Genomic DNA, 27678 nt, shown 5'->3' with positions numbered 1-27678 from the left:
GTATGAGGGGGACCTTTTCTATTGAACACGAATCAGAGCAACATATACAAAGACGATAGACACCACTCAAAACGCTACCATACTTTATAGGAATTTATGATTGTTTTTCATGTAATTCTTTAACAGCTAGAAACATTATTTTACATAGACTAAATAAAATATTTATATACATAATAATTGTAAGACAAACCAAGAGTGCCACAGATAATGTTGTAAAGTGAGTGAAACGGGTAAGAAAGAAAACAAAACAAGGCAAGGGGACCAAGATGAATGATAGACGTGTTGCAGTTAATTCAATGTGCATTACACCTAAAACCCTTCAAAACTTTCTCTTATCCTGTCTTCGTCTGGAACACTGGTTCACTATTGCTGTCTCACTGTATTACACATGCAGTTCATTACACATTTAACTCCACAAATGCTGGTAATACAAAATATATATATTCTCTATATACACAGAACAGTGCATATTTGATCAGCTGTGTGTGTACACATTCACACGTACTGTACGAGTGTGTGCAGCTGCCTGGGTGTCTCTGAATCTGTTGACACTGTGTTGATGAGGATCAGAGCACGATGATGACTGCTTTTGCCAGTTTGTAACTTACTTCAAAACATATAGTTAATCACAGACCAGCATCAGAAAGGAATTTCACCGGAGAGATCATCAGTTCAGTTCGAAGAGGACAATATTTCTTTATCCCCCCTTTTCATCTAACTTAGAGCCACTACGCCCTGAAACATTTGCTGCCAATGTTTAGTGGAAAGATTTGGGAACGATTTGGGTAAGAGAAAGAAGAGCATCAGACTGACATTTTTTTTTCTTTTTACACAGAAAAATCTTCTAATACATAGGGATCCAAAAATAAAATCACTCATTTGTTTTTTTCCCATATAAAAACGGTCAACATGTTTTGTTCTTAGATTTCTTTACATAATACACTATTGGGAACTCAGCTCAGAGGTCAAAGATTAAGGATAGGAACATCAAAGAGGTCACAAAGGCCTTCGGTTTCGTCAAGGTTATAGATATAGTCGTGGTCACCCGGCGGGGGAGACAGACGGAGGAGTGGAGAGAACACTGGGAAAGAGAGACGGGTACAAAGAGATCAGGGAGGAGTGTATTTCTCAACTTGATATGTCAAGTATATCTCTACTGATCCACAAATCCAAATAAGCAGACCTGTAGGCATGGCAACTTACCTTCAGAAGACATCAACTCCTCCAACAGGTCTGCACTCATGATCTCTACTCCGAGAGACAGTGTGAGGGAGAGATATGGGGATGAGGGGTTAGAATTAAAAAGGTGCAAAACATTTACTCTGGAAGCTATAATCTCAAGTAATTGCCTATACATTGATAACATTTGCCATAGCAAAATAACTCCCAATAGATTTCATAATTTGTGGAGGTGATCTTTACCTTTACTTGGGTCAAACATATCAGAAAGTTCTTTGGGGAAATCCAGCACTACAAACAGAAGACAAAAAACATTATAGTCCCTCACTCAATAACGCCAAAAAAGTATTGATAAAGAGTGCACACTCTCCCTAAATAAACCTAGACTGATGTATATTTTGTAGTTCTGTGGTGTCCCCCTTGTATGATTTTGTAGCAGGATAGAGAAGCATTATGCTCTTAGGGAAACAGCAGGTGACAGTTACGTTCTGAGGGGTCAGTCTTGATTGGTCCAAAGATTGCTGAAGATGAGGAAGAGAAGCCATCCAATGAGGCAGAGGACTGGAGAGGCTGGGTGTCCAACAGGGTTGTCGGTTGGGCAGTTGTGTTGGTAGTGGGTGTGGAAACACTCAGTGTGCTGGCGTTTTTGCTAGACACTGTAAAAGTAGGACAATGATATGAGAATTACATTTTGCTGCCCTTCCAATGCTCAGATAAAGACAAGCATACAGTAAGAAGTCTGCCCTTTCTCAGACCAAGTCATACCTGCGGTGGTGACTGCCTGGTTGGTAGTAGCTGTGAAACCAGGTGAGAGTGTGGCAGAACTGGGGTTGGAGGAGGGGGTCAGAGGCTGGTTGGGCTGGGAGGGGGCAGCAGGTGCTGGTTTTGGGTTAGCAGCAGCAGGCACTGGCAGGCTCTGGAGCATGTCCTCTGGTGGGGGGACGGGCAGTACCACTGGAGATGGGCTGGACGGGTCCTTGTTTACTAGAAGAACCTCAATGGGTCCTGCTGAGCTCTTGAGACGGATCTGATACTTCTTCTGTCCATTCAGTACCTGCCAACAGTCACTCAGAGTCAGACACATGGTAGAGGCACAGGAAACTCCAACTCAGATTCTGTAGAGCTGCTGCGTGTAGGCCTTTGTTTCACCCCAGTACTGACACTTGATTCATATAATCGTTGTCCAGACTGTGTTTAGTTGAATACTTTTAAAAAGTCTATTAGTGCTAGGCTGGAACAGAAGCCTGCACAACCAGTAGCTCGCCAAAATCCAAGCTGGAGATCCATGGTCGGAGGACAGTGAGACAAAGGGGAGAGTCATTTTTGTATCACTTTCATAAACAGACCAAAATCCCACAAATTGATCATGCCTGCTTCTTTTCACCTGCTTTTGGTATATCTGAAAGTAGTAGGGGGTAAAAAAAGAAAAAAAAAAGAAAAAGAAAAGCCACCTAAACAGTGCCTAAAATGAAACCTGCAAAATTCTGGTAGATTTTGGCATTGGCGGTTAAGATTACAATTTCACCCGCCAAATACAGATAGATTGTGATTGGTGGGTAAGAATGTCTATTTCACCAGCCATGTTGGCGGGTGGTCAGAGATAATTTTCCCCCCATCCAAAGCACAAATGTAGAAGTAGATCGAATTGACAAGAAAGGCTACTGAAGTGTGACTTTGTCCTTATGTTCTTGGCCAGTTACGTCATTTTGTTCACAAGCTAGGTTGTTTTTCCAATGTTTGAGTTTGCTGCAAAGGTCTGCTGCTAGGGAAGAGACCTCGCAGTCAGAGATTTTTTCCCATCACAGTAAAGTACCCAGTTATGACAGTAACAGCCCGTCCCTTAAAGGGGAAGCAAAACATTTTTGTCTCACCTAATAACTAAAATATTAAGGGAACATTCTGCTTGATTAAGCATGAAATCACTCCAAAAACTTTATGAACTTTTAGTAACTTCTTATCATTAACCCTATCAGTCCCGAGACTAGGCTTGGGCGGGCATTTGGAAAAAGCCATGGTATGGTTTTTCAATACCAATACTTTCAAAAAATTTCCTTCAGAAAAGCATGCATCACAACTTCGTTCATTTGCAGAATTTCTATCGTTCACTAGCGCTTGTAAATGTCCACATTCACTGAAAATGACATTCGGTAGCTACTAGTTATGCTTGTATATCTTTGAGCTGAAATTGCCTCTCTTTGCAATTAGTTTATGTTAGTTTTCGCTCATTAGCAAACAGCATCTGTGGTTTTGCTATTAGTTTTTACTAATTTAATTAACATTCTGGTAATAGAGGCCCAATGGGTTTCTTATATTTTTTAGCACCCCCTGTGTGCTATGCCGGTAATACAGGAAATCCTGGTATGAGATAAGGATGGTATGAGTATGAAAATCTGGAATCCTCCCGAATCTACCCAGACTTTCATTTATCTCCCTTATATTTAGCCTCACAATGAACTGTTTAATCATTTAATTTTCAGGACAAACAGGGCTACAAGTATAACACACAACAATTGGACATAAACTATTGCATTCATGAGTTATATTGAAAAATTGTAATAAAAAAAATAAGGTCCGCCAAAGCAAAATCCTGATAAAAATGAATGCTGTAAGTACAGAAGTTTGCTCACTGGGAAATTAATATCCAACTAGTCAGTGACAACTGTGTGGAGTTGAGTTTGTGACAGCAACTATGAGCTTATTACAGTGTTATAGACACTATGTCCTGGGATTCCCTACTTCTATGTCAAGGGAACCCCTTACCTTCTAATGACTTGGTTTGTGGTTTGTGAGCAAAACATGTGCGTTATGAGATTGAGCTTTTCATAGATGGTTTGTAGCTCAAACCATTTGGACTCAGATGCTTTTGTATAAAAGACCCGGCCCCTTCGGGATTCTCCCTTGTCTCACAAATACCGCTCTAGCTCAGCCCACGTTAAATGAAACAGACTAATGGCTGATATCTATAGATATAAAAGAAATAGACCAATCCAAAAATGGTACAACCAAACTCAAAAACACACAACTTCTACAGAGTTAGAAGTCCAAAACTCACCGGCATTACAGTGGGACCTATTGGGTTAACACACACACACGCAATGCATTCGGGAAAGTATTCAGACCCCTCGACTTTTCCACATTTTGATACGTTACAGCCTTATTCTAAAATGAATTACATTTATTTTTTCCCCGGTCAATTTACACACAATACCCCATTAAGACAATGCAAAAACAGGTTTAGAAATGTTTGCTAATTTAGTACAAATAAAAAACTGAAGTACCACATTTACATAAGTATTCAGACCCTTTACTCAGTACTTTGTTGAAGCACCTTTAGCAGTGATTACAGCCTCGAGTCTTGTTGGGTATGACGCTAAAAGCTTGGCACACCTGTATTTGGGAAGACTCTCCCATTTTTCTCTGCAGATCCTCTCAAGCTCTGTCAGGTTGGATCGGGAGCGTCGCTGCACAGCTATTTTCAGGTCTCTCCAGACACGTTCGATGGGATTCAAGTCTGGCTCTGGCTGGGCCACTCAAGGACAATCAGAGACTTGTCCCAAAGCCATTCTTGCGTTGTCTTGTGTGCTTTGGGTCGTTGTCCTGTTGGAAGGTGAACCTTCGCCCCAGTCTGAGGTCCTGAGTGCTCTGAGCAGGTTTTCATCAAGGATCTCTCTGTACTTAGCTCCATTCATCTTTCCCACGATCCGGACGAGTCTCCCAGTCCCTGCCGCTGAAAAACATTCAGGCCAAAGAGTTCAATCTTGGTTTCATCGGACAATCTTGTTTCTCATGGTCTGAGAGTCCCTTAGGTGCATTTGGCAAACTCCAAGCGAGCTGTCATGTGCCTTTTACTGAGGAGTGGATTCCGTCTGGCCACTCTACCATAAAGGCCAGATTGGTGGAGTGCTGCAGAGATGGTTGTCCTTCTGAAAAGGTATGTAAACTCAGCAAAAAAAAAAAAAAAAAATCCTCACTGTCAACTGCGTTTATTTTCAGCAAACTTAACATGTGTAAATATTTGTATGAACATAACAAGATTCAACAATTGAAACAAACTGAACAAGTTCCACAGACATGTGACTAACATAAATGGAATAATGTGTCCCTGAACAAAAGGGGGGGGGGGTCAAAATCAAAAGTAACAGTCAATATCTGGTGTGGCCGGGCCTCCCGGGTGTCACAGTGGTCTAGGGCACTGCATCGCATCGCAGCGCTAGCTGCACCACCAGAGTCTCTGGGTTCGCGCCCAGGCTCTGTCGCAGCCGGCCGCGACCGGGAGGTCCGTGGGGCGACGCACAATTGGCCTAGCGTCGTCCGGGTTAGGGAGGGTTTGGCCGGTAGGGATATCCTTGTCTCATCGCGCTCCAGCGACTCCTGTGGCGGGCCGGGCGCAGTGCGCGCTAACCAAGGGGGGCGGGTGCACGGTGTTTCCTCCGACACGTTGGTGCGGCTGGCTTCCGGGTTGGAGGCGCGCTGTGTTAAGAAGCAGTGCGGCTTGGTTGGGTTGTGCTTCGGAGGACGCATGGCTTTCGATCTTCGTCTCTCCCGAGCCCGTACGGGAGTTGTAGCGATGAGACAAGATAGTAATTACTAGCGATTGGATACCACGAAAATTGGGGAGAAAAGGGGGTAAAATTTATAAAAATATATATATCTGGTGTAGCCACCAGCTGCGCTAAGTACTGCAGTGAATCTCTTTCTCGTGGACTGCACCAGATTTGCCAGTTCTTGCTGTGAGATGTTACCCCACTCTTCCACCAAGGCAACTGCAAGTTTCCTGACATTTCTGGGGGGAATGGCCCTAGCCCTCACCCTCCGATCCAACAGGTCCCAGACGTGCTCAATGCGATTGAGATCCAGGCTCGTCGCTGGCCATGGCAGAACACTGACATTCCTGTCTTGCAGGAAATCACACACAGAACGAGCAGTATGGCTGGTGGCATTGTCATGCTGGAGGGTCATGTCAGGATGAGCCTGCAGGCCTAATGCCTAAGGCACGTTCACAAAGATGAGCAGGGACCCTGGGCATCTTTCTTTCTGTGTTTTTCAGAGTCAGTAGAAAGGCCTCTTTAGTGTCCTAAGTTTTCATAACTGTGACCATAATTGCCTACCGTCTGTAAGCTGTTAGTGTCTTAACGACCGTTCCACAGGTGCATGTTCATTAATTGTTTATGGTTCAATGAACAAGCATGGGAAACAGTGTTTAAACCCTTTACAATGAAGATATTTAGATTTTTACGAATTATCTTTGAAAGACAGGGTCCTGAAAAACACAATACCAGTCAAAGGTTTGGACACACCTACTCATTCAAAGGTGTCATTCTTTATTTTTGACTATTTTAAACATTATTAGACATCAAAACTATGAAATAACACATGGATTCATGTAGTAACCAAAAATGTATTAAACAAATATTTGAGATCATAATAATATTTGAATAACAAATAATATTTTAGATTCTTTAAAGTAGCCACCCTTTGCCTTGATGACAGCGTTGCACACTTGGCATTCTCTCAACCAGCTTCACCTGGAATGGTTTTCCAACAGTCTTGAAGGAGTTCCCACATATGCTGAGCACTTGTTGGCTGCTTTTCCTTCACGCTGCGGTCCAACTCATCCCAAACCATCTCAATTGGGTTGAGGTCGGATGATTGTGGAGGCCAGGTCATCTGATGCAGCACTCCATCACTCTCCTTCTTGGTCAAATAGCCCTAACACAGACTGGAGGTGTGTTTTGGGTCATTGTCCTGTTGAAAAACAAATGACAGTCCCACTAAGCCCAAACCAGATGCGATTGGGTATCACTGCAGAATAACACAGCAAAGACACAGCGGTTGGAATCAAAAACCTAAACTTTGGACTCATCAGACCAAAGGACAGATTTCCACCGGTCTAATGTCCATTGCTTGTGTTTCTTGGACAAGCAAGTCTCTTCTTATTATTGGTGTCCTTTAGTAGTTGTTTCTTTGCAGAAATTCAACCATGAAGGCATGATTCACACAGTCTCCTCTGAACAGTTGATGTTGAGATGTGTCTGTTACTTGAAATCTGTGAAACATTTATTTGGACTACAATTTGAGGCTGGTAACTTTAAATAAACTGATCCTCAGCAGCAGAGGTAACTCCGGGTCTTCCTTTCCTGTGGCGGTCCTCATGAGAGCCAGTTTCATCATAGCGTTTGATGGTTTTTGCTACTGCACTTGAAGAAACATTCAAAGTTCTTATAATTTTCCAGATTGACTGACCTTCATGTCTTTAAAGTAATGATGGACTGTCATTTCTCTTCACTTATTTGAGCTGTTCATGCCATAATATGGACTTGGTCTTTTACCAAATAGGGCTATCTTCTGTATACTACCCCTACCTTGTCACAACACAACTGACACAAGAGGAAATACATTTATTATAATAAGAATTTGAAATGAATTACATCCATGCTTTGATACACGGATCAAAGCATCTTTAATACATTTTAGCAAAATCAATTTCTAAAGTGTCATCCCTACCATGTCAAAACACAACTGATTGGCTCAAACGCATTAAGAAGGAAAGAAATTCCACAAATTAACTTAAGGCACACCTGTTAACTTCTTATGGCTGGCGGGCAGTATTGAGTAGCTTGGATGAATAAGGTGCCCAGAGTAAACTGCCTGCAACTCAGGCCCAGAAGCTAAGATATGCAATATTAGTAGTAGATTTGGATAGAACACTCTGAAGTTTTTAAAACTGTTTGAATGATGTCTGTGAGTATAACAGAACTCATATGGTAGGCAAAAACCTGAGAAAAAATCCAACCAGGAAGTGGGAAATCTGAGGTTTTCAAGTCTTTGCCTATCAAATATACAGTGTAAAATTTCGTCCGATTGCACTTCCTAAGGCTTCCACTAGATGTCAACAGTTTTCAGGCTTCTACTGTGAAGGGGGAGAGAATAAGAGCTGTTTGACTAAGGGGTCTGGCAGAAGGCCATGAGCTCAGTCAGGCTTGCGCCCGTGAGAGTTAACTGCGTTCCTTTTCCTTTCTAAAGACAAAGGAATTGTCCGGTTGGAACATTATTGAAGATTTATGATAAAAACATCCTAAAAATATATTATATACATCGTTTGACATGTTTCTACGAACTGTAATGGAACTGTCGTCTGAACTAAGTGCCTAGACTGTGTGAATTTGGATTTGTGAACTAAACGCACAAACAAAAAGGAGGTATTTGGACATAAAGATGGACTTTATCGAACAAATCAAACATATTGTGGAACTGGGATTCCTGGGAGTGCATTCTGATGAAAATCATCAAAGGTAAGTGAATATTTATAATGCTACTTCTGTTGACTCCACAACATGGCGGGTATCTGTGTGGCTTGTTTTGGTCTCTGAGCGCTGTACTCAGCATGGTGTGCTTTTTCCGTAAAGCTTTTTTGAAATATGACACATCGGTTGCATTAATTGAAATACATTCCAGGTGACTACCTCATAAAGCTAGTTGAGAGAATGCCACGAGTGTGCAAAGCTGTCAAGGCAAAGAGTGGCTACTTTTGATTCCATATGTGTGATTTCATAGTTTGTCTTCACTATTATTCTACAATGTAGAAAATAGTTAAAATAAAGAAAAACGGTTGATTGAGCAGGTGTAAAACTTTTCACTGGTACTGTACATACACAAAAATGTATGTGGACACCCCTTCAAATTAGTGGATTCAGCTATTTCAGCCACACCATTGCTAACAGTTGTATAAAAATCGACACAGCAATGAAATCTCCAGTAGAATGGCCTACCTGAAGAACTCAAAGGCTTTAAACATGGTACCGTCATAGGATGCCACCTTTCCAACAAGTCGGTTTGTCAAATTTCTGCCCTGCTAGAGCTGCACCGGTTAACTGTAGGTGCTGTTATTGTGAAGTGGAAATGTCTAGGAGCAACAACGACTCACCCGCGGAGTCGTAGGCCACACAAGCTCACAGAATGGGACCGCTGAAGTGCGTAGCGCGTAAAAATAGTCTGTCTTCGTTTGCAACACTCACTACCGAGTTCCAAACTGCCTCTAAAAACAACGTCAGCACAAGAACTGTTCGTCGGGAGCTTCATGAAATGGTTTTCCATGGCCGAGCAGCCGCACGCAAGCCTACGATCATGCGCAACGGCGAGCGTCGGATGGAGATGTGTAAAGCTCGCCACCATTGGGCTCTGGTGCAGTGGAAACGCATTCTCAGGAATTAAGAATCACACTTCACCATCTGACAGTCCGACGGACGAATCTGGGTTTGGCGGATGCCAAGAGAATGCTACCTGCACGAATGCATAGTGCCAACTGTAAAGTTTGGTAGAAAAGGAATAATGGTCTGGGGCAGTTTTTTATGGTTCGGGCTAGGCCCCTTAGTTCCAGTGAAGGGAAATCTTAATCCTACAGCATACAATGACTTTCTAGACGATTATGTGCTTCGAACTTTGTGGCAACAGTTTGGAAGGTCCTTTCCTGTTTCAGCATGACAATGCCCCTGCGGACAAAGCGAGGTCCATACAGAAATGGTTTGTTGAGATCGGTGTGGAAGAACTTGGCTGGCCTGCACAGAGCCCTGACCTCAACCCCATCGAAAACCTTTGGGATGAATTGGAACGCCGACTGCGAGCCAGGCCTAATCACTCGACCTCACTAATGCTCATGGCTAAATGGAAGAAAGTCCCTGCAGCAATGTTGCAACATCTAGTGAAAAGCCTTCCCAGAAGAGTGGAGGCTGTTATAGCAGCAACGGCGGGGGACCAACTCCATATGAATGCCCATGATTTTGGAATGAGATTGATGAACAGGTGTCCACATACTTTTGGTCATGTATTATACTTTCATTGTGCTCCTAGATGTATTGTATGCTTCCACATTTCTATTTAGTAGCTATATCTATACACAGTGTACAAAACATTAGGAACACTTTCCTAATATTGAGTTGCACCCCCTTTTGCCCTCAGAACAGCCTCAATTTGTCGGGGCACGGACTAGAAAGTGTCGAAAGCATTCGACAGGGATCCTGGCCCATGTTGACGCCAATGCTTCCCACAGTTGTGTCAAGTTGGCCGGATGTCCTTTGGGTGGTGGACCATTCAGGTAAAAAATATATTTTTTAACACTTTCTCTCCTCTCCTTCACGCCTGACGGCATGTGCTACCTTAGAAATAAAATGAATCGAATGGGCGTCCTCATTCAAATCAACGATGGCATAATGGTTGGTCTGGTGGCCATTGCAATTGTACCAATAGCAACATTTTCTTTCGTAGGATAGCCGAAGGGAAAGTCATTAATAGTCATGAGTTACATTGGGTGATTGGTTGAGCCATCTTGGGTGTGTGCGTCACACAGATCTGCTGCAAAGCCATCTGTAGCTTGCTCGCCGGCATGAACAGTAAGTACCGAATGACTTGTGAAACCTAGCTTCAGCTTAATTATTTGAGAAATAAAATGAAAGCCTCAACAGCTAGCTACCAATTTATTTACGTTTCACTGTCCGATCATTCATAAAACAAGTCCACTAATTGTTATTTTTTACATTTCCAAACTGTCTTTTGCTTGATAAAAAATAAATAGGTCATCCACAATTAGTTGGCTAGTAGTGTCTACTCCCTGGCCAGTGAGCTAGCCAGATTTCAGTCATTTATATATCCTCCTAATTGGGGAGGCCAGTAGTAGGGATGGGCAATATATCAAATTAATTAGATTAATTAGAATGTACGTTTTAGAGCGATATTCCAAATGCAAGTACATTTTTTATTTCTTGTTTTTATGAGCGTTTATGTCCGTTCTCATGTCTTTTTGGTCTGTCCCCTTTTGCTCTTTCTGTGCTGTATGCACCTTCTCATTTGCACACAAACAAAGCCCCTGCCACTCACAACAACAAAGATGAGAGAACTTCTTCTCTGACAAGCAGTTTCAACTCGCTATTTGCATTTCAGGTTTGGTCGGTCATATGGACACCGAATCACACAGATATTTTTTTTGTGTAATGGAGAAGTTAACCTTTCTAAAGATACCATTTTGTATGCCCCAAGTTGCACACAGAGCAGACACTACTAAAATGGGTGTATCAATGAACCTTGATTCTGGTATAAGAAAATTAACTCAGTTTGTTGCATTGCGGTACCACAAGCAGCATTTTAGACAAAGACTGTTATACAAGTGGTCTAGTCTGTTTTGTAAACGTTTTTGCAATTATAACTGATAATTTTAACACAGGTTAAACTATTTTAATAAAATTATTAGTGGGTTTTATCGTTGTGGGAGGCTTATACTGTATTAAGCCATTGTATCATTCCACTAGCCCTAAATTCATTTGATTATTGTTGTTTGAAATAAAGTGTAGTTGGCATTTTATTCTACAACAAAGGTTATTTAGAGAAAACATTTTAGAATTTTTTGGGGTTATATATTGTGAATCGCCTATAACTTTGAGAGAGAAAAATCAAGATTTTTAGGTATCACAGAGCTCTAGTCAGTAGATAAACTAACTACACTGAACAAAAATATTAACACAACATTGATTTTACTGAGTCACAGTTCAAATAAGGAAATCAGTCAATTTAAATAAATTAGGCCCTAATCTATGGATTTCACGACTGAGAATACAGATGCATCTATTGGTCACAGATACCTTTAAAAAAAAAGTAGGGGTGTGGAACAGAAAACCTGTCCGTATCTGGTGTGACCACCATTTGCCTCATGCAACGCGACATGTCCTTCACATAGAGTTGATCAGGCTGTTGATTGTGGCCAGTGGAATGTTGTCCCACTCTTCTTCAATAGCTGTGCAAAGTTGCTGGATATTTGTATATATTATGGATCCACATTACTCTTCCTGGGGTCCAGCAAAAACGAAGGCAGTAATATACATTATAATTCATTTTTTAAACATTAAGTGCGTGCCCTCCGGCACTACAACACACAGTCCAGGTGTACGTGTGTGTATACTGTGTATGTTATATGTGTTTGAATAAGTGTGTGTGTGTGTGAGAGAGAGACTTCACAGTCCTCGCTGTTCCATTAGGTGTATTTTTTATTTTTTATTATTTATTTATTTATTTTTTAAAATATGATTTTACTGCTTGCGTGAGTTTTTATTTATTTATTTCACCTTTATTTAACCAGGTAGGCAAATTGAGAACACGTCCTCATTTACAATTGCGACTTGGCCAGTTACTTGATGTGGACTAGAGTTCCATGTACTGTGCGCCTCCCATAGTCTGTTCTGGACTGTGAAGAGACCTGTTTGCTTGTCTTGTGAGGTATGCATGTGTGTCCGAGCTGTGTGCTAGTAGTTTAACAGACAGCTCATGCATTCAACATGTCAATACTTCTTACAAAAACAAGTAATGATGACATCAATCTCTCCTCCACTTTGAGCCATGAGAGATTGACGTGCATATTATTAATGTTAGCTATACAAGTACATTTAAGGGCAAGCCGTGCTGCCCTGTTCTGGGCCAGTTGTAATTTTCCCAAGTTCCTCTTTGCAGGACATGAACACATGACTAGGCAGTAGTCCAGGTGCAAAACTAGGGCCTGTGGGATCTGCCTTGTTGATATTGTTGTTAAAAAGGCAGAGTAGCGCTTTATTATGGACAGACCTCACCCAATCGTAGCTACTGTTGCATCAATAGATTTTGATCATAACAGTTTACAATCCAGGGTTACTCGAAGCAATTTAGTCACCTAAATTTCCACATCATTCATTACAAGATTTAGTTGAGGATTAAGGTTTAGTGAATAATTTGTCCCAAATGCAATGCTTTTAGTTTTTGAAATATTTAGGACTAACTTATTTCTTGTCACCCATTCTGAAAAACTGACTGCAGCTCTTTAAGTGTTGCAGTGCTTTCACTTTCTGTAGTAGCTGACGTGTATAGTGTTGAGTCATCTGCATACATAGACACACAGGCTTTACTCAGAGCCAGTGTCAGGTCATTAGTAAAGATTGAAAAAAGTAAGGGGCCAAGACAGATGCCCAGGGGAATGCCTGATTCTTCCTGGATTATGTTTGAGAAGCTACCATTAAAGAAAACCCTCTGTGTTCTGTTAGACAGGTAAAGTTCGATCCACGACACATTTTTCAGCAGCATACTGTGATCGACAACGTCAAAAGCCGCACTGAAGTCTAACAAAACAGATCTCACAATTAATTTCTCTCAGCCAATTAGTCATTTGTGTAAGTGCCGTGCATGTTGAATGCCCTTCCCTATTTATTTACTGTAAAATAGCATTGTATCTTGTCAAACACAAAAAGTTTACTCTGGGCAGCTATTTCAGCCAGAAAAAGAGTGGGTAGCAGAATTACTTTTGATTCCCTCCAGGCCCGACGGCACACACTTTGTAAACTTAGATTGAAGAAATGGCAAATAGGAGTGGCAATATTGTCCACTATCATCCTCAGTAATTTTCCATCTAAATTGTCAGACCCAGGTGGCTTGTAATTGTTGATCGACTGATTATGTCACCTCTTCCAAACTCCCTTTACAGAATACAAAAATGACAGTGCTTGTCTTTCATAATTTTGCCAGTTATACTCTTGATGTGTTTGCCAATGAAAAAACATGTATTAAAGTAGTTGGCAATATCAGTGGGTTTTGTGATGAATGAGCCATCTGATTCAATGAATGATGGAACTGAGTTTGCCCTTCTTCCCAAATTTTTATTAAGGTGCTCCAAAGCTTTTTAATCATTCTTTATATACAGTTGAAGTTGGTAGTTTACATACACTTAGGTTAGAGTCATTAAAAATCGTTTTTCAACCACTCCACAAATTTCTTGTTAACAAACTATAGTTTTGGCTAGTTGGTTAGGACATCTACTTTGTGCATGACACAAGTAGTTTTTCCAACAATTGTTTACAGACAGATTATTTCACTGTATCACAATTCCAGTGGGTCAGAAGTTTACATACACTAAGTTGATTGTGCCTTTAATCAGCTTGGAAAATTCCAGAAAATTATGTCATGGCTTTAGAAGCTTCTGGTAGGCTAATTGACATCATTTGAGTCAATTGGAGGTGTACCTGTGGATGTATTTCAAGGCCTACCTTCAAACTCAGTGCCTCTTTGCTTGACATCATGGGAAAATCAAAAGAAGACCTCAAAAACAAATTGTAGACCAAAACAAGTCTGGTTCATCCTTGGGAGCAATTTCCAAATGCCTGAAGGTACCACGTTAATCTGTACAAACAATAGTACGCAAGTATAAACACCATGGGACCACGCAGCCGTCATACCGCTCAGGAAGGAGACGCGTTCTGTCTCCTAGAGATGAACGTACTTTTGTGCGAAAAGTGCAAATCAATCCCAGAACAGCAGCAAGGGACCTGTGAAGATGCTGGAATAAACAGGTACAACAGTATCTATATCCACAGTAAAACGAGTCCTATATCGACATAACCTGAAAAGGCCTCAGCAAGGAAGAAGCCACTGCTCCAAATCCGCCATAAAAAAAGCTAGACTACGGTTTGCAACTGCACATGGGGACAAAGATCGTACTTTTTAGATACCTAGGCCAGAGGACATTTGAGGCAGGTGAACCTGTAGCCATATTACTTCCACAGTATTTGACATGAGATCCTCTAAGCTTTACTTGAATGTAGCTCTAAACATAGACAGCAACACCACCAGTGTGTTGGCATTTCTGTGTTTTCTGTAGATGTTATAACCATGTATTGCTACCACTATAATCAAAAAGGTATTATCCAAGTGAGTTTCAGAGATAGTCAGTACATGAATGTCATCTGTTACTAGCAATCCTTGAGCCTTTTACTTTCGTTTTGTTCCAACAGCTTCAAAAACTATATTTTTTGTTACTGAAAATATATTTCACAGCGTAAACGGAAATTGAGCAAACAGTGTAGAATTTTTACAACCAGGAAATGACAGAGCAAATTGGCAGGTAGGTAATAATGCAAAACCCAATCATACCACTATTAGCGCCAGATATTATGGACATTTTCTGAAATTACAATGCAAAAAATTCCTATGTGTAGCAGCTTTAAGAGTCCATGTTACCGCAGAAACTGACTCAACCGCACAAATGCCCGGCCGTCCCATCTTCAGTCAGCTTTTCATTCCGCCACCAACCCCAATTTTTTTTTTTATTGTTGGGACAATTAGTTTATTTTCTTGACGTCTACAGTCAGTTAACAGTCGGTTACACCTCCCTAATTTGAAATAAAAACATCCCTATGGTCTTACAACACCCCCCATTTGCCAGTTACCCAGTGATATGCATAAAAAGGGAAAATTAGCACACAAAAGTGGTAAACAAGGGGCTGTTTGAAAGGTGATCATAAACATTGCCTTTTTTTTGTATAGGTAATATACCACATCTGTCTGAAATGGGTATTATAGTGCAAACACTTACCGACTCCGGTATGGGCACCTCCAACTGTGTGCCTGTGGGAGCGCGGATTGCTAGGAGGGTGTCACCTGTGGAGACCAAACAGAGATGGGGTGAGTGGGAAGAAAATAAAACAAAGGAGGAAGCAGAATAAAAAGGGGGGAAAAACTGACAGAAACACAAGAATGAGAGAATTGTACCTTTGAATGCACTGCAGAGGTCTTCGTGTTTTACATAAGCCATAGTGTATTTGTGTTAAGGGAAAGAGTTTGCTAGGTTTCTTACATTAAATACACAAACTCCTCGCTGATTTACCAAATTTTTACAAATAGCCCCCACAAGTACTTATTTAGTGGTGTCTTCGCTAATGACATCAGTTATCACTGTTCTACTGCATGTATTAGAGATACCAAACAGAGAAACTTTGATCCTTGTATAATTATGAAGCTAAATAAACTAAATTAATAATGTCCCCAGCCTAAGCTTTCCTTTATAAGATGTATGCTGGACACTGAATTATTTCTAGAACTTCATCTATTTTATACATCTCTGGCAGACAAACACACCCCCTTTTAATGCCTTGGAGTTAAATATAGAGAAAATCCTTGGTTCTTTACAGTACTTTCAGATCTCATTATGATGAGAAATCAGGCCTGGGCCAAGGCTTGAAAAAAACTCACTCAGTAGCTGATTGGTAGCATTTCCGGCAATTGAGAAATAGATGCACTTCCTCAATTAAGAAAAGCTAAATTAAGCTACTTCCTAAGTTCTCTCAGAATCTGCTGGTGATCCGTCAATTTTGGAAAACAGGTCATGCACTCGAGCGTGGAAATTCTTCTCCTTCCCTGCCTAAGCAAGTTGTCAGACTGCCATCATTACTGAGAACAATGAGACAACTGATTCTTTTAAAATCAGCATTTTATCTCGACAGGCTTTTTATTTGAAAGAAATTGTGGTTAAGTTAACCCTTGTCAGTCAGTAAACTGTGCTTCCCTCTCCCAGCCTCCAGTTGGCTCTTTGGAAGATCAATCAACTTCTAGTGAATATTTTTTTTTAACCTTCTACTTGGGATGTGCTAGATGCTTTGCTTAAGATTGATTCAAAAAAATCCACTGGTTTGCTGATTTGCTTGAGCCTTTCTTGCTGCAGATTTCTGCTCCCGATTGCGGAATCAGTAGCTAGGTGTCCATCCACTTGCATAAAAAGGTTGGATGGAAACCTGGTTAGTGACATTTTTAATCTAACCATTATCTCGGTGCTATCCCTAGGGTTTGGAAGGCGGCCCATGTGCTCCCTCTCCACAAAGGTGGTTACCTCTTCAATCTACAGTGCATTCGTAAAGTATTCAGACCCCTTGACTTTTCCACAGTTATGTTACAGCCATATTCTAAAATGTTATAAATTTTTGTTTTTAAAGTCCTCAATCTAAGCACAATACGTGTTTTTGAAAATTGTATAAAAAGTTTTACATAGGTATTCAGACCCTTTACTTACTTCTTTGTTGAAGCACCTTTGGCAGCAATTACAGCGTAGTCTTCTTGGGTATGACGCTATAAGCTTGGCACACCTGCATTTGGGGAGTTTTTCCCATTATTTTCGGCAGATCCCCTCAAGCTCGGTCAGATTGGATGGGGTGCGTTGCTGCACAGCTATTTTTCAGGTCTCTCCAGAGATGTTCGATGGGGTTCAAGTCCGGGCCCTAGCTAGGCCACTCAAGGACATTGAGACTTGTCCCGAAGCCACTCCTGCGTTGTCTTGTCTGTGTGCTTAGGGACGTTGTCCTGTCGAAAAGTGAACCTTCGCCCCAGTCTGAGGTCCTGAGCACTCTGGAGCAGGTTTTCATCAAGGATCTCTGTACTTTGCTCCATTCATCTTTGCCTTGATCCTGACTCGTCTCCCAGTCCCTGGTGCTGAAAAACAACCCCACAACATGATGCTGCCACTACCATGCTTCACCGTAGGGATGGTGCCAGGTTTCCTCCAGACGGGACGCTTGGCATTCAGGCCAAAGAGTTCAATCTTGGTTTCATCAGACCAGAGAATTTTGTTTCTCACGGTCTGAGAGTCCTTTGGGCAAACTCCAAGCGGGCTTTCACGTGCCTTTTTACTAAGGAGTGGCTTTCGTCTGGCCACTACCATAAAGGCATGACTGGTGGAGTGCTACAGAGATGTTGTCCTTCTGGAAGGTTCTCCCATCTCCACAGAGGAACTCTGGAGCTCTGTCAGAGTGACCATCAAGTTCTTGGTCACCTCCCTGACCAAGGCCCTTCTCCCCCGATTGCTCAGTTTGGCCAGGCAGAAAGCTCTAGGAAGAGTCTTAGTGGTTCCAAACCTCTTCCATTTAAGAATGATGGAGGCAACGGTGTTCTTGGGGACCTTCAATGCTACAGAAAAGATTTGGTACCCTTCCCCAGATCTGTGCCGACACAATCCTGTCTCTGAGCTCTACGGACAATTCCTTCGACCTCATAGCTTGGTTTTTTGCTGTGACATGCACGGTCAACTGTGGGACTTTATATAGACAGGTGTGTACCTTTCCAAATCATGTCCAATCAATTGAATTTACCACAGGTGGACTCCAATCAAGTTGTGGAAACATCTCAAGGATGATCAATGGAAACAGGATGCACCCGAGCTCAATTTCGAGTCTCATAGCAAAGGGTCTGAATACTTATGTAAATAAGGTATGTTTTTTATTTTTAATACAGTCACAGAAATGTCTAAAAACCTGTTTTCGCTTCGTCATTATGGGGTTGTGTGTAGATTGATGAGGGCAAAAAATTATTTGATAAATTATAGAATAAGGCTGTAACGTAACAAAACGTGGGAAAAGTGGTCTGAATACTTACCGAATGCTGTGTAATTGTTTGAAACCTGAACGTTTTAAATACATATGAGGCATGTCTTCCCTTGCTTCAAAGTAGCCTATTAGATCGCTCTTTCCACATTTCTAACGGACAGTACCAGTCAAAAGTTTGGGCACCTACTCATTCAAGGGTTTTTCCTTTACATTTGTACTATTTTCTACATTGTAGAAAAATAGTGAAGACATCAAAACTATGAAATAACGCATATGGAATCATGTAGTAAACCAATTTTTTTTTATCAAATCAAAATGTATTTTAGATTCTTCAAAGTAGCCACCCTTTGCCTTGATGACAGCTTTGGACACTTGGCATTCTCTCAACAAACTTCATGAGGTAGTCACCTGGAATGAATTTCAATTATCAGATGTGCCTTGTTAAAAGTTAAATTGTGGAATTTGTTTCCTTAATGTGTTTAAGCCAATCAGTTGTGTTGTGACATGGTAGGGGTGGTATACAGAAGATAGCCCTATTTGGTAAAAGAGCAAGTCCATATTATGGCAAGAACAGCTCAAATAAGCAAAGAGAAACAGCAGTCCATCATTACTTTAAGACATGAAGGCCAGTCAATGCGGAACAGTTCAAGAACTTTGAATGTTTCTTCAAGTGGAGTCGCAAAAACCATCAAGCGCTATGATGAAACTGGCTCTCATGAGGACCAAATTTGAGATTTTTGGTTCCAATCGACGTGTCTTTGTGAGACGCAGAATAGGTGAGCGGATGATCTCTGCATGTGTAGTTCCCACCTTGAAGCATGAAGGAGGTGTGATGGTGCTTTGCTGGTGACACTGGTCAGTAATTTATTTAGAATTCAAGGCACACTTAACCAGCATGGCTACCACAGCATTCTGCAGCGATTGGCCATCCCATCTGGTATGCGCTTAGTGGGACTATCATTTGTTTTTCAACAGGACAATGACCCAACACACCTCCAGGCTGTGTAGGGGCTATTTGACCAAGAAGGAGAGTGATGGAGTGCTGCATCAGATGTTAACTTTTAACAAGGCACACCTGTTAATTGAAATGCATTCCAGGTGACTACCTCATGAAACTGGTTGAGAGAATGCCAAGAGTGTGCAAAGCTGTCATCAAGGCAAAGGGTGGCTACTTTGAAGAATCTCAAATCTAAAATATACACTGCTCAAAAAAATAAAGGGAACACTTAAACAACACAATGTAACTCCAAGTCAATCACACTTCTGTGAAATCAAACTGTCCACTTAGGAAGCAACACTGATTGACAATAAATTTCACATGCTGTTGTGCAAATGGAATAGACAAAAGGTGGAAATTATAGGCAATTAGCAAGACACCCCCAATAAAGGAATGGTTCTGCAGGTGGTGACCACAGACCACTTCTCAGTTCCTATGCTTCCTGGCTGATGCTTTGGTCACTTTTGAATGCTGGCGGTGCTTTCACTCTAGTGGTAGCATGAGACGGAGTCTACAACCCACACAAGTGGCTCAGGTAGTGCAGCTCATCCAGGATGGCACATCAATGCGAGCTGTGGCAAGAAGGTTTGCTGTGTCTGTCAGCGTAGTGTCCAGAGCATGGAGGTGCTACCAGGAGACAGGCCAGTACATCAGGAGACGTGGAGGAGGCCGTAGGAGGGCAACAACCCAGCAGCAGGACCGCTACCTCCGCTACCTCCGACAACATAGAACGGCCAAAGTGGGCGGTGTTGCAATCTACTGCAGAGATAGCCTGCAGAGTTCTGTCCTACTATCCAGGTCTGTACCCAAACAATTTGAACTTCTACTTTTAAAACCCACCTCTCTAAAAACAAGTCTCTCACCGTTGCGCCTGCTATAGACCACCCTCTGCCCCCAGCTGTGCTCTGGACACCATATGTGAACTGATTGCCCCCCATCTATCTTCAGAGCTCGTGCTGCTAGGTGACCTAAACTGGTACATGCTTAACACCCCAGTCATCCTACAAGCTAAGCTTGATGTCCTCAATCTCACACAAATTATCAATGAACCTACCAGGTACCACCCCAAAGCCGTAAACACGGGCACCCTCATAGATATCATCCTAACCAACTTGCAATCTAAATACACCTCTGCTGTTTTCAACCAAGATCTCAGCGATCACTGCCTCATTGCCTGCATCCGTAATGGGTCAGCGGTCAAACGACCTCCACTCATCACTGTCAAACGCTCCCTGAAACACTTCAGCGAGCAGGCCTTTCTAATCGACCTGGCCCGGGTATCCGGGAAGGATATTGACCTCATCCCGTCAGTAGAGGATGCCTGGTTATTTTTTTTTTTAAATGCCTTCCTCACCATCTTAAATAAGCATGCCCCATTCAAGAAATTTAGAACCAGGAACAGATATAGCGCTTGGTTCTCTCCAAACCTGACTACCCTTAACCAACACAAAAACATCCTGTGGCGTTCTGCATTAGCAACGAACAGACCCCGTGATATGCAACTTTTCAGGGAAGTTAGAAACCAATATACACAGGCAGTTAGAAAAGCCAAGGCTAGCCTTTTCAAGCAGAAATGTGCTTCTTGCAACACAAACTCAAAAAAGTTCTGGGACACCGTAAAGTCCATGGAGAATAAGAAAACCTCCTCCCAGCTGCCCATTGCACTGAGGATAGGAAACTCTGTCACAACAGATAAATCCACTATAATTGAGAATTTCAATAAGCATTTTTCTACAGCTGGCCATGCTTTCCACCTGGCTACCCCTACCCCGGTCAACAGCACTGCACCCCCCACAGCAACTCGCCCAAGCCTTCCCCAATTCTCCTTCTCCCAAATCTAGTCAGCTGATGTTCTGAAAGAGCTGCAAAATCTGGACCTATACAAATCAGCCGGGCTAGACAATCTGGACCCTTTCTTTCTAAAATTATCTGCCCGAAATTGTTGCAAACCCTATTACTAGCCTGTTCAAACTCTCTTTCGTGTCATCTGAGATTCCCAAAGATTGGAAAGCAGCTGCGGTCATCCCTCTCTTCAAAGGGGGGTGACACTCTTGACCCAAACTGCTACAGACCTATATCTATCCTACCCTGCCTTTCTAAGGTCTTCGAAAGCCAAGTCAACAAACAGATTACCGACCATTTCGAATCCCACCGCACCTTCTCCGCTATGCAATCTGGTTTCAGAGCTGGTCATGGGAGCACCTAAGCCACCCTCAAGGTCCTAAACGATATCTTAACCGCCATCGATAAGAAACAATACTGTGCAGCCGTATTGATTGACCTGGCCAAGGCTTTCGACGCTGTCAATCACCACATCCTCATCGGCAGTCTCGATAGCCTTGGTTTCTCAAATGATTGCCTCGCCTGGTTCACCAACTACTTCTCTGATAGAGTTCAGTGTGTCAAATTGGAGGGCCTGTTGTCCGGGCCTCTGGCAGTCTCTATGGGGGTGCCACAGGGTTCAATTCTTGGGCCGACTCTCTTCTCTGTATACATCAATGATGTCGCTCTTGCTGCTGGTGAGTCTCTGATCCACCTCTACGCAGACGACACCATTCTGTATACTTCTGGCCCTTCTTTGGACACTGTTAACAACCGTCCAGACGAGCTTCAATGCCATACAACTCTCCTTCCGTGGCCTCCAACTGCTCTTAAATACAAGTAAAACTAAATGCATGCTCTTATCTCCCTCACTAGCTTTAAGCACCAGCTGTCAGAGCAGCTCACAGATTACTGCACCTGTACATAGCCCATCTATAATTTAACCCAAACAATTCTCTTCCCCTACTGTATTTATTTATTTATTTACCTCCTTTGCACCCCATTATTTCTATTTTGCACATTATTCCACTGTAAATCCACCATTCCAGTGTTTTACTTGCTATATTGTATTTACTTGGCCACCATGGCCTTTTTTTTGCCTTTACCTCCCTTATCTCACCTCATTTGCTCACATTGTATATAGACTTATTTTTCTACTGTATTATTGACTGTATGTTTGTTTTACTCCATGTGTAACTCTGTGTTGTTGTATGTGTCGAACTGCTTTGCTTTATCTTGGCCAGGTCGCAATTGTAAATGAGAACTTGTTCTCAACTTGCCTACCTGGTTAAATAAAGGTGAAAAACATATATATTTTTTACATTTTATTTATGATATCTTCAAGGGGAGAGGGTGCCACCCAAGATTTTCAAACAGAGCTCGTAATGCCATGTTCTTATGTATATATATTTTTTTAAGATTCAAAAAGACACAACCCGCTAATAACAACAATAATAACAACACAAGCTTATCGGAACACTTTGCTATACTCATTCATTGCCGCTGCAGTGCTGGATGTAGCGTGTGGAAGTAGGAAGAATGTGCATTTCATGGCTTATAAAAAGGTGTTAAGAAAGTGTTGACATTTCTGAATAACAATTTAAACAAAAACAGCAGCTCTTTGCTGTATTATTTGAGTCTCTCTCTAGTCATGGTTTTAAGAGTTTTGAAATCTCACAGTATCAACATTGCTGTCCTTTCGAGGCTTCTTTTTAGTCTATGGCTCGAGGAAACTGTGCAGACATGGTGATCTGAGCTAACTGATTGGCCAGCGGTAGGCCTATAGGTACACTTCACTTTCTCTCTGGCCGGAGTTCTACCTTCAGATACATGAAATGGTTTAAAATGGGAACACTTTGCCTTTCCAGTACTAGGGCTGCTGAATCAAGTGCTACCACCAACAACGCACAACAAAAACAATAGGAACACAAGGCTTTATCGGTTTTTACAGAAATGTTTGGTAATCGACTAGGAATGCCTTGGAGATAGACTGGTTGGTGACCACTGATCTAAAGCATTTTAAGGTGCAGTGCACCTTAACTTCTTTGGGACTGGGGGGAAATATTGAGTAGCGTGGATGAATAAGGTGCCCAGAGTAAACTGCCTGCTACTCAGGCCCAGTTGCTAATATAAGCATATTATTAGTAGATTTGGATAGAAAACACTCTGAAGTTTTTAAAACTGTTTGAATGATGTCTGAGTATAACAGAACTCATATGGCAGGCAAAAACCAGAGAAAAAAATCCAACCAGGAAGTGGGAAATCTGAGGTTTGTAGTTTTTCAAGTCATTGCCTATCGAATATACAGTGTCTATGGGGTCAAATTGCACTTCCTAAGGCTTCCACTAGATGTCAACAGTCTTTAGAACCTTGTTTGATGCTTCTACTGTGAAGGAGGGGGGAATGAGAGCTGAATGAGTCAGAGGTCTGCCAGAGTGGCATGAGCTGGTCACGCACGTGAGAGCGACCTGTGTTCCATTGCATTTCTACAGACAAAGGAATTCTCCGGTTGGAACATTATTGAAGATTTATGATAAAAACATCCTAAAGATTGATTCTATTCTTCGTTTGACATGTTTCTACGAACTGTAATATGACTTTCCGTCTGAAATTTTGCCTGGACCTGCCCTCGCGTCGTGAGTTTGGATTGTGTACTAAACACGCGAACAAAAAGGAGGTATTTGGACATAAATGGACTTTATCGAACAAATCAAACATCAAACAGGATTCCTGGGAGTGCATTCTGATGAAGATCAAAGGTAAGTGAATATTTATAATGCCATTTCTGACTTTGTTGACTGCACAACATGGTGGATATCTGTATGGCTCGTTTTGTTGTTTGAGCGCTGTACTCAGATTATTGCATGGTGTGCTTTTTCGGTAAAGCTTTTTTGAAATCTGACACAGCGGTTGCATTAAGGAGAAGTTTATCTAAAGTTCCATGCATAACACTTGTATTTTCATCAACATTTATGAGTATTTCTGTAAATTGATGTGGCTCTCTGCAAAATCACCGGATGTTTTGGAAGCAAAACATTACTGAACGTAACGCGCCAATGTAAAGTGAGATTTTTGGATATAAATATGAACTTTATCGAACAAAACATACATGCATTGTGTAACATGAAGTCCTATGAGTGTCATCTGATGAAGATCATCAAAGGTTAGTGATTAATTTTCTCTCTATTTCTGCTTTTTGTGACTCCTCTCTTTGGCTGGAAAAATGGCTGTGTTTTTCTGTGACTAGGTGCTGACCTAACATAATCATTTGGTGTGCTTTCGTCGTAAAGCCTTTTTGAAATTTGAGACTTTGGCTGGATTCACAACAAGTGTAGCTTTAATTTGGTGTATTGCATGCGTGATTTCATGAAAGTTACATTTTTTATAGTAATTTATTTGAATTTGGCACTCTGCATTTTCACTGGATGTTGGCCATGTGGGATGCTTGCATCACACATATCCCAGAGAGGTTAACCCATTTACTAAGCTTTGTGACAACTAGATAGAGGGATTGTAGTAAAGGATATGGGCTATTCTGTGAGTCGTCTGTAACATTCTTGATGCTCTGCTGGACCCAGACCCTCTGCTGATCCAACTCGTGTTCCCTCTTGTCCAGATCATCCAGCTCTGCCTTCAGATCAATGAGCTTATCGGCTATCTCCCGTGTGTTACAGCCAGGACCAACACCCCTGGGGACAGGAAACACAGGTATCACAAAGAGATAACACACACAAAGACAACAGTCAAGAACTAGGCATAGGTAGGAACGCAGACAACTTCTTATCTGAGGTTACTTACATAACAGACAGCTTAAACACACTGATATCTTCAAGGGGAGAGGGTGCCACCCAAGATTTACTAACAGAGCTCGTAATGCCATGTTCTTCTGCATGTCCTTGACTTACTTCCACTGAATACTGTTCTTGGACTTCTTCTCGATCAATCCGATGCCTTCGAGCACATTGGTAATGTCGTAGATGCGGCGCTTCTGTCTTACAGCTAAGGTGTCTGCTGCCTGTGGGAGAGAAAGAGCAGTCAATGTTATTCATACATCAGTGTATAGAGCAATTTGGGGGTCCATTGACCAATTCCACAGTGAGAAACAAATGGCTTTATACATAGTAGATTCTATAACTATCAAGGGAGCTTCACTATTCTTGAGCTGCAAAGTCACAAATAGTGGAGTGTCCTTTCATGCTTGTGTTCAACAAGCACTTACAGAAATAAACATATGGCTAGTGCTGATAACTATGATGGGTCATACTCATTGCTGCTAGGGATGACATCTATTCCGTTGTGGTCGGTCACACCCAGCCTAAACTAAACAACACAACACCTCCAGGGACCTACCCTAGATAAAGAGTACGGTGTTGTCAGCATAATTGAACCTAAATTAATGGTGACTTGCGGTTTGATTTCTCTTCAACATAAAAGTCTGTGTGTGTGTGTGTGTGTGTGTGTGTGTGTGTGTGTGTGTGTGTTACTGAGTGTGAAACCGGATCGTGGTTTCAGAACCCAAGTAACAGGTTGCTGGCTGACCAAATCCAGTTCATAACAATGTGCAGCCTTGCTTACTTAATTGAGTCTGCAGGGGGCAGAATAGAACAAGTAAGCTGGCTAGCCAACTTTTACATGTGTGTTGTGAACAACATCAGCGTGAGCAACAATAGTGGAATGGTAGTTCGCCTTCAAAATAAAAGTCCCCAATTGAAACGGATAAAAAGTGTGGATTCATGCCACAATTGGACTCGATAATGCAACAAAAAAAAATGGTTGGAACGCTATATAAAAATGGAACAATAGACAATTTGTAAAATGTATGTTGAAATCACACTGGCTTTATTAAATTCCAGAATTGCATTGAGGGGAGTGGCAGGTAGCCTAATGGTTGGAGCGTTGGGCCAGTAACAAAGGTTGCTGGATCGAATCCCCGAGCTGACAAGGTAAAAAATCTGTTGTTCTGCCCCTGAAAAGGGCAGTTAACCCACTGTTCCCCGGTAGGCCGTCAATGTAAATAAGAATGTATTCTTAACTGACTTGCCTAGTTAAATAAAAGGTCCAATTTAAAAAGATGAAAAAATATTGCATTGTACAGCCATACCCATGGATCTTGGGTCCTTGACACCCACAGATTCCAATTCTAAAAAGAGTGTCACACAACTATTAGTGTCGTAGCTCTTATCGTGGGACTTTAACTGTGGGAAATCAACTTACTATTTAGACTATTGTGCGTATTGGACATTCATATTGCAATGTACAGCCTATGGATCTTGGGTCCATGAAATGGGGTATCAGCCTACCTTATGGTTCATGGACCCAAGATCCATAGGTAAGGCTATACATTGCAATATGAATGTTCAAAACACATAGGTTGACTGCTGAGCTTAATATTGCTCATTTTGCAGTGGTTTCAGAGTCCTGTACCATTTAATGGACCCAAGATCAATATGTAAGGCTGTACATTGCAATATGAATGTCCAATACACACAATAGACTGAATTGTGAGGTGATTTCTCACAGTTAAAGTCCCGCAATAAGAGCTACGACGTGGATGCCACCAAGTAGGCGGACACCAAATTTCATGAACCTAAGAGCCATAGGTAAGGCTGTACATTGCAATATAAGTATGTCCCAATGCAATTCTGAAGTCTAATGCATCCAGTGTGATATAAATTCTTTTTTTCTTTTTAACTTATGGCCTTTAGTTGAATTTATATCACAGTACAGCATTCCAACTTTGTTTAGCATTATCTAGTTAAATTGTGGCATGACTCCACTATTTGTATCCGTTTGCATCAGTTTCGATTGTGACTTTTATTTTGAGGCGAACTGCATTATTGTTGCTGACGCTACTGTTGTTCACAACACACACGTCCAACTTTTCGTAAGTTCAGAAGAAGGGCTAGGTAGCTAAAACAAGCTTTGAACTATTCAATGACCTCGTTAGACATAAATAGAATAAACACTTGACACAACGTATCACTGGTGAGCTGGCAACTAGCAATGATAGCCACACAAGGTAAATTGACATCCGCGTGTCAACAACAAAGAGTGAAGCATGCTTACTGCTTTCAGATCTAGAACTCCATCCTTGGCCTCTTGTAGCAAAGTTACAAATTTTGTTGTAAGCAATCCTAGACTCTTCTCGTGTCGACTTGGGGTTTGAGGTTGAAGCGAATCTCCCATAGCTCCAAGTTCGGTTCTTCCCGACTCCAGTTCCATCTGATTACGAAGTCTTGTTCAGATCCGTAGCTAGCTGCCTCCCCGTTTAGTCCCGAACTCACTTGCTAGCCAATGCCAACGTTAGCTAGCTTCAGCAGGAAGCCTCTATAACACGCCGTGCTTTGTTTGACTATATAAAGTGGCAGGAGGTAGGAGGAGAGTCCAATATAGTCCAGACTCTTGACCTATTAATCGAGAACAGGCCTACAAAATATTTAAATGAGCATAAAGTCAGAAGCCGTTGCACACGCGAGGTATGCTGGGATGGTTTGGTTTAATTGGTTAGTGAAACTGAAGCCAAGGGGCCGT

At 41.7% G+C, this 27678-nt stretch overlaps 1 protein-coding gene across 1 annotated transcript; it reads right to left on the bottom strand.

The window, feature by feature from the left end:
• Window positions 1–66: 66 nt before the first annotated feature.
• e2f4 (E2F transcription factor 4) lies at window positions 67–27625 on the bottom strand. Its single transcript, XM_039001517.1, has 10 exons — window positions 27214–27625; window positions 25053–25162; window positions 24675–24836; window positions 15730–15773; window positions 15554–15618; window positions 1945–2233; window positions 1665–1835; window positions 1423–1470; window positions 1204–1248; window positions 67–1081 (listed from the first exon to the last, which is right to left on the bottom strand). The coding sequence occupies exons 1-10, from the start codon at window positions 27367–27369 to the stop codon at window positions 966–968; spliced, it is 1206 nt and encodes a 401-aa protein (XP_038857445.1). The 5' UTR covers window positions 27370–27625; the 3' UTR covers window positions 67–965.
• Between the last annotated feature and the right edge of the window lie 53 nt (window positions 27626–27678).

Source organism: Salvelinus namaycush, chromosome 9 (assembly GCF_016432855.1).
Source record: "Salvelinus namaycush isolate Seneca chromosome 9, SaNama_1.0, whole genome shotgun sequence".
Taxonomy (NCBI): domain Eukaryota; kingdom Metazoa; phylum Chordata; class Actinopteri; order Salmoniformes; family Salmonidae; genus Salvelinus; species Salvelinus namaycush.
The sequence above is the reverse complement of the archived record's forward strand: the minus strand, read 5'-3'. Positions and strand labels throughout refer to the sequence as shown.

Coding starts and splice junctions, on each gene's coding strand:
- e2f4 (XM_039001517.1), bottom strand. CDS start 27,369: ATGGAACTGGAGTCGGGAAGAACCGAACTTGGAGCTATGGGAGATTCG. Junction 1,836..1,944: donor CCAGGCAGTCACCACCGCAG/GTATGACTTGGT, acceptor CTACTTTTACAG/TGTCTAGCAAAAACGCCAGC. Junction 1,249..1,422: donor TATGTTTGACCCAAGTAAAG/GTAAAGATCACC, acceptor CTCTCGGAGTAG/AGATCATGAGTGCAGACCTG.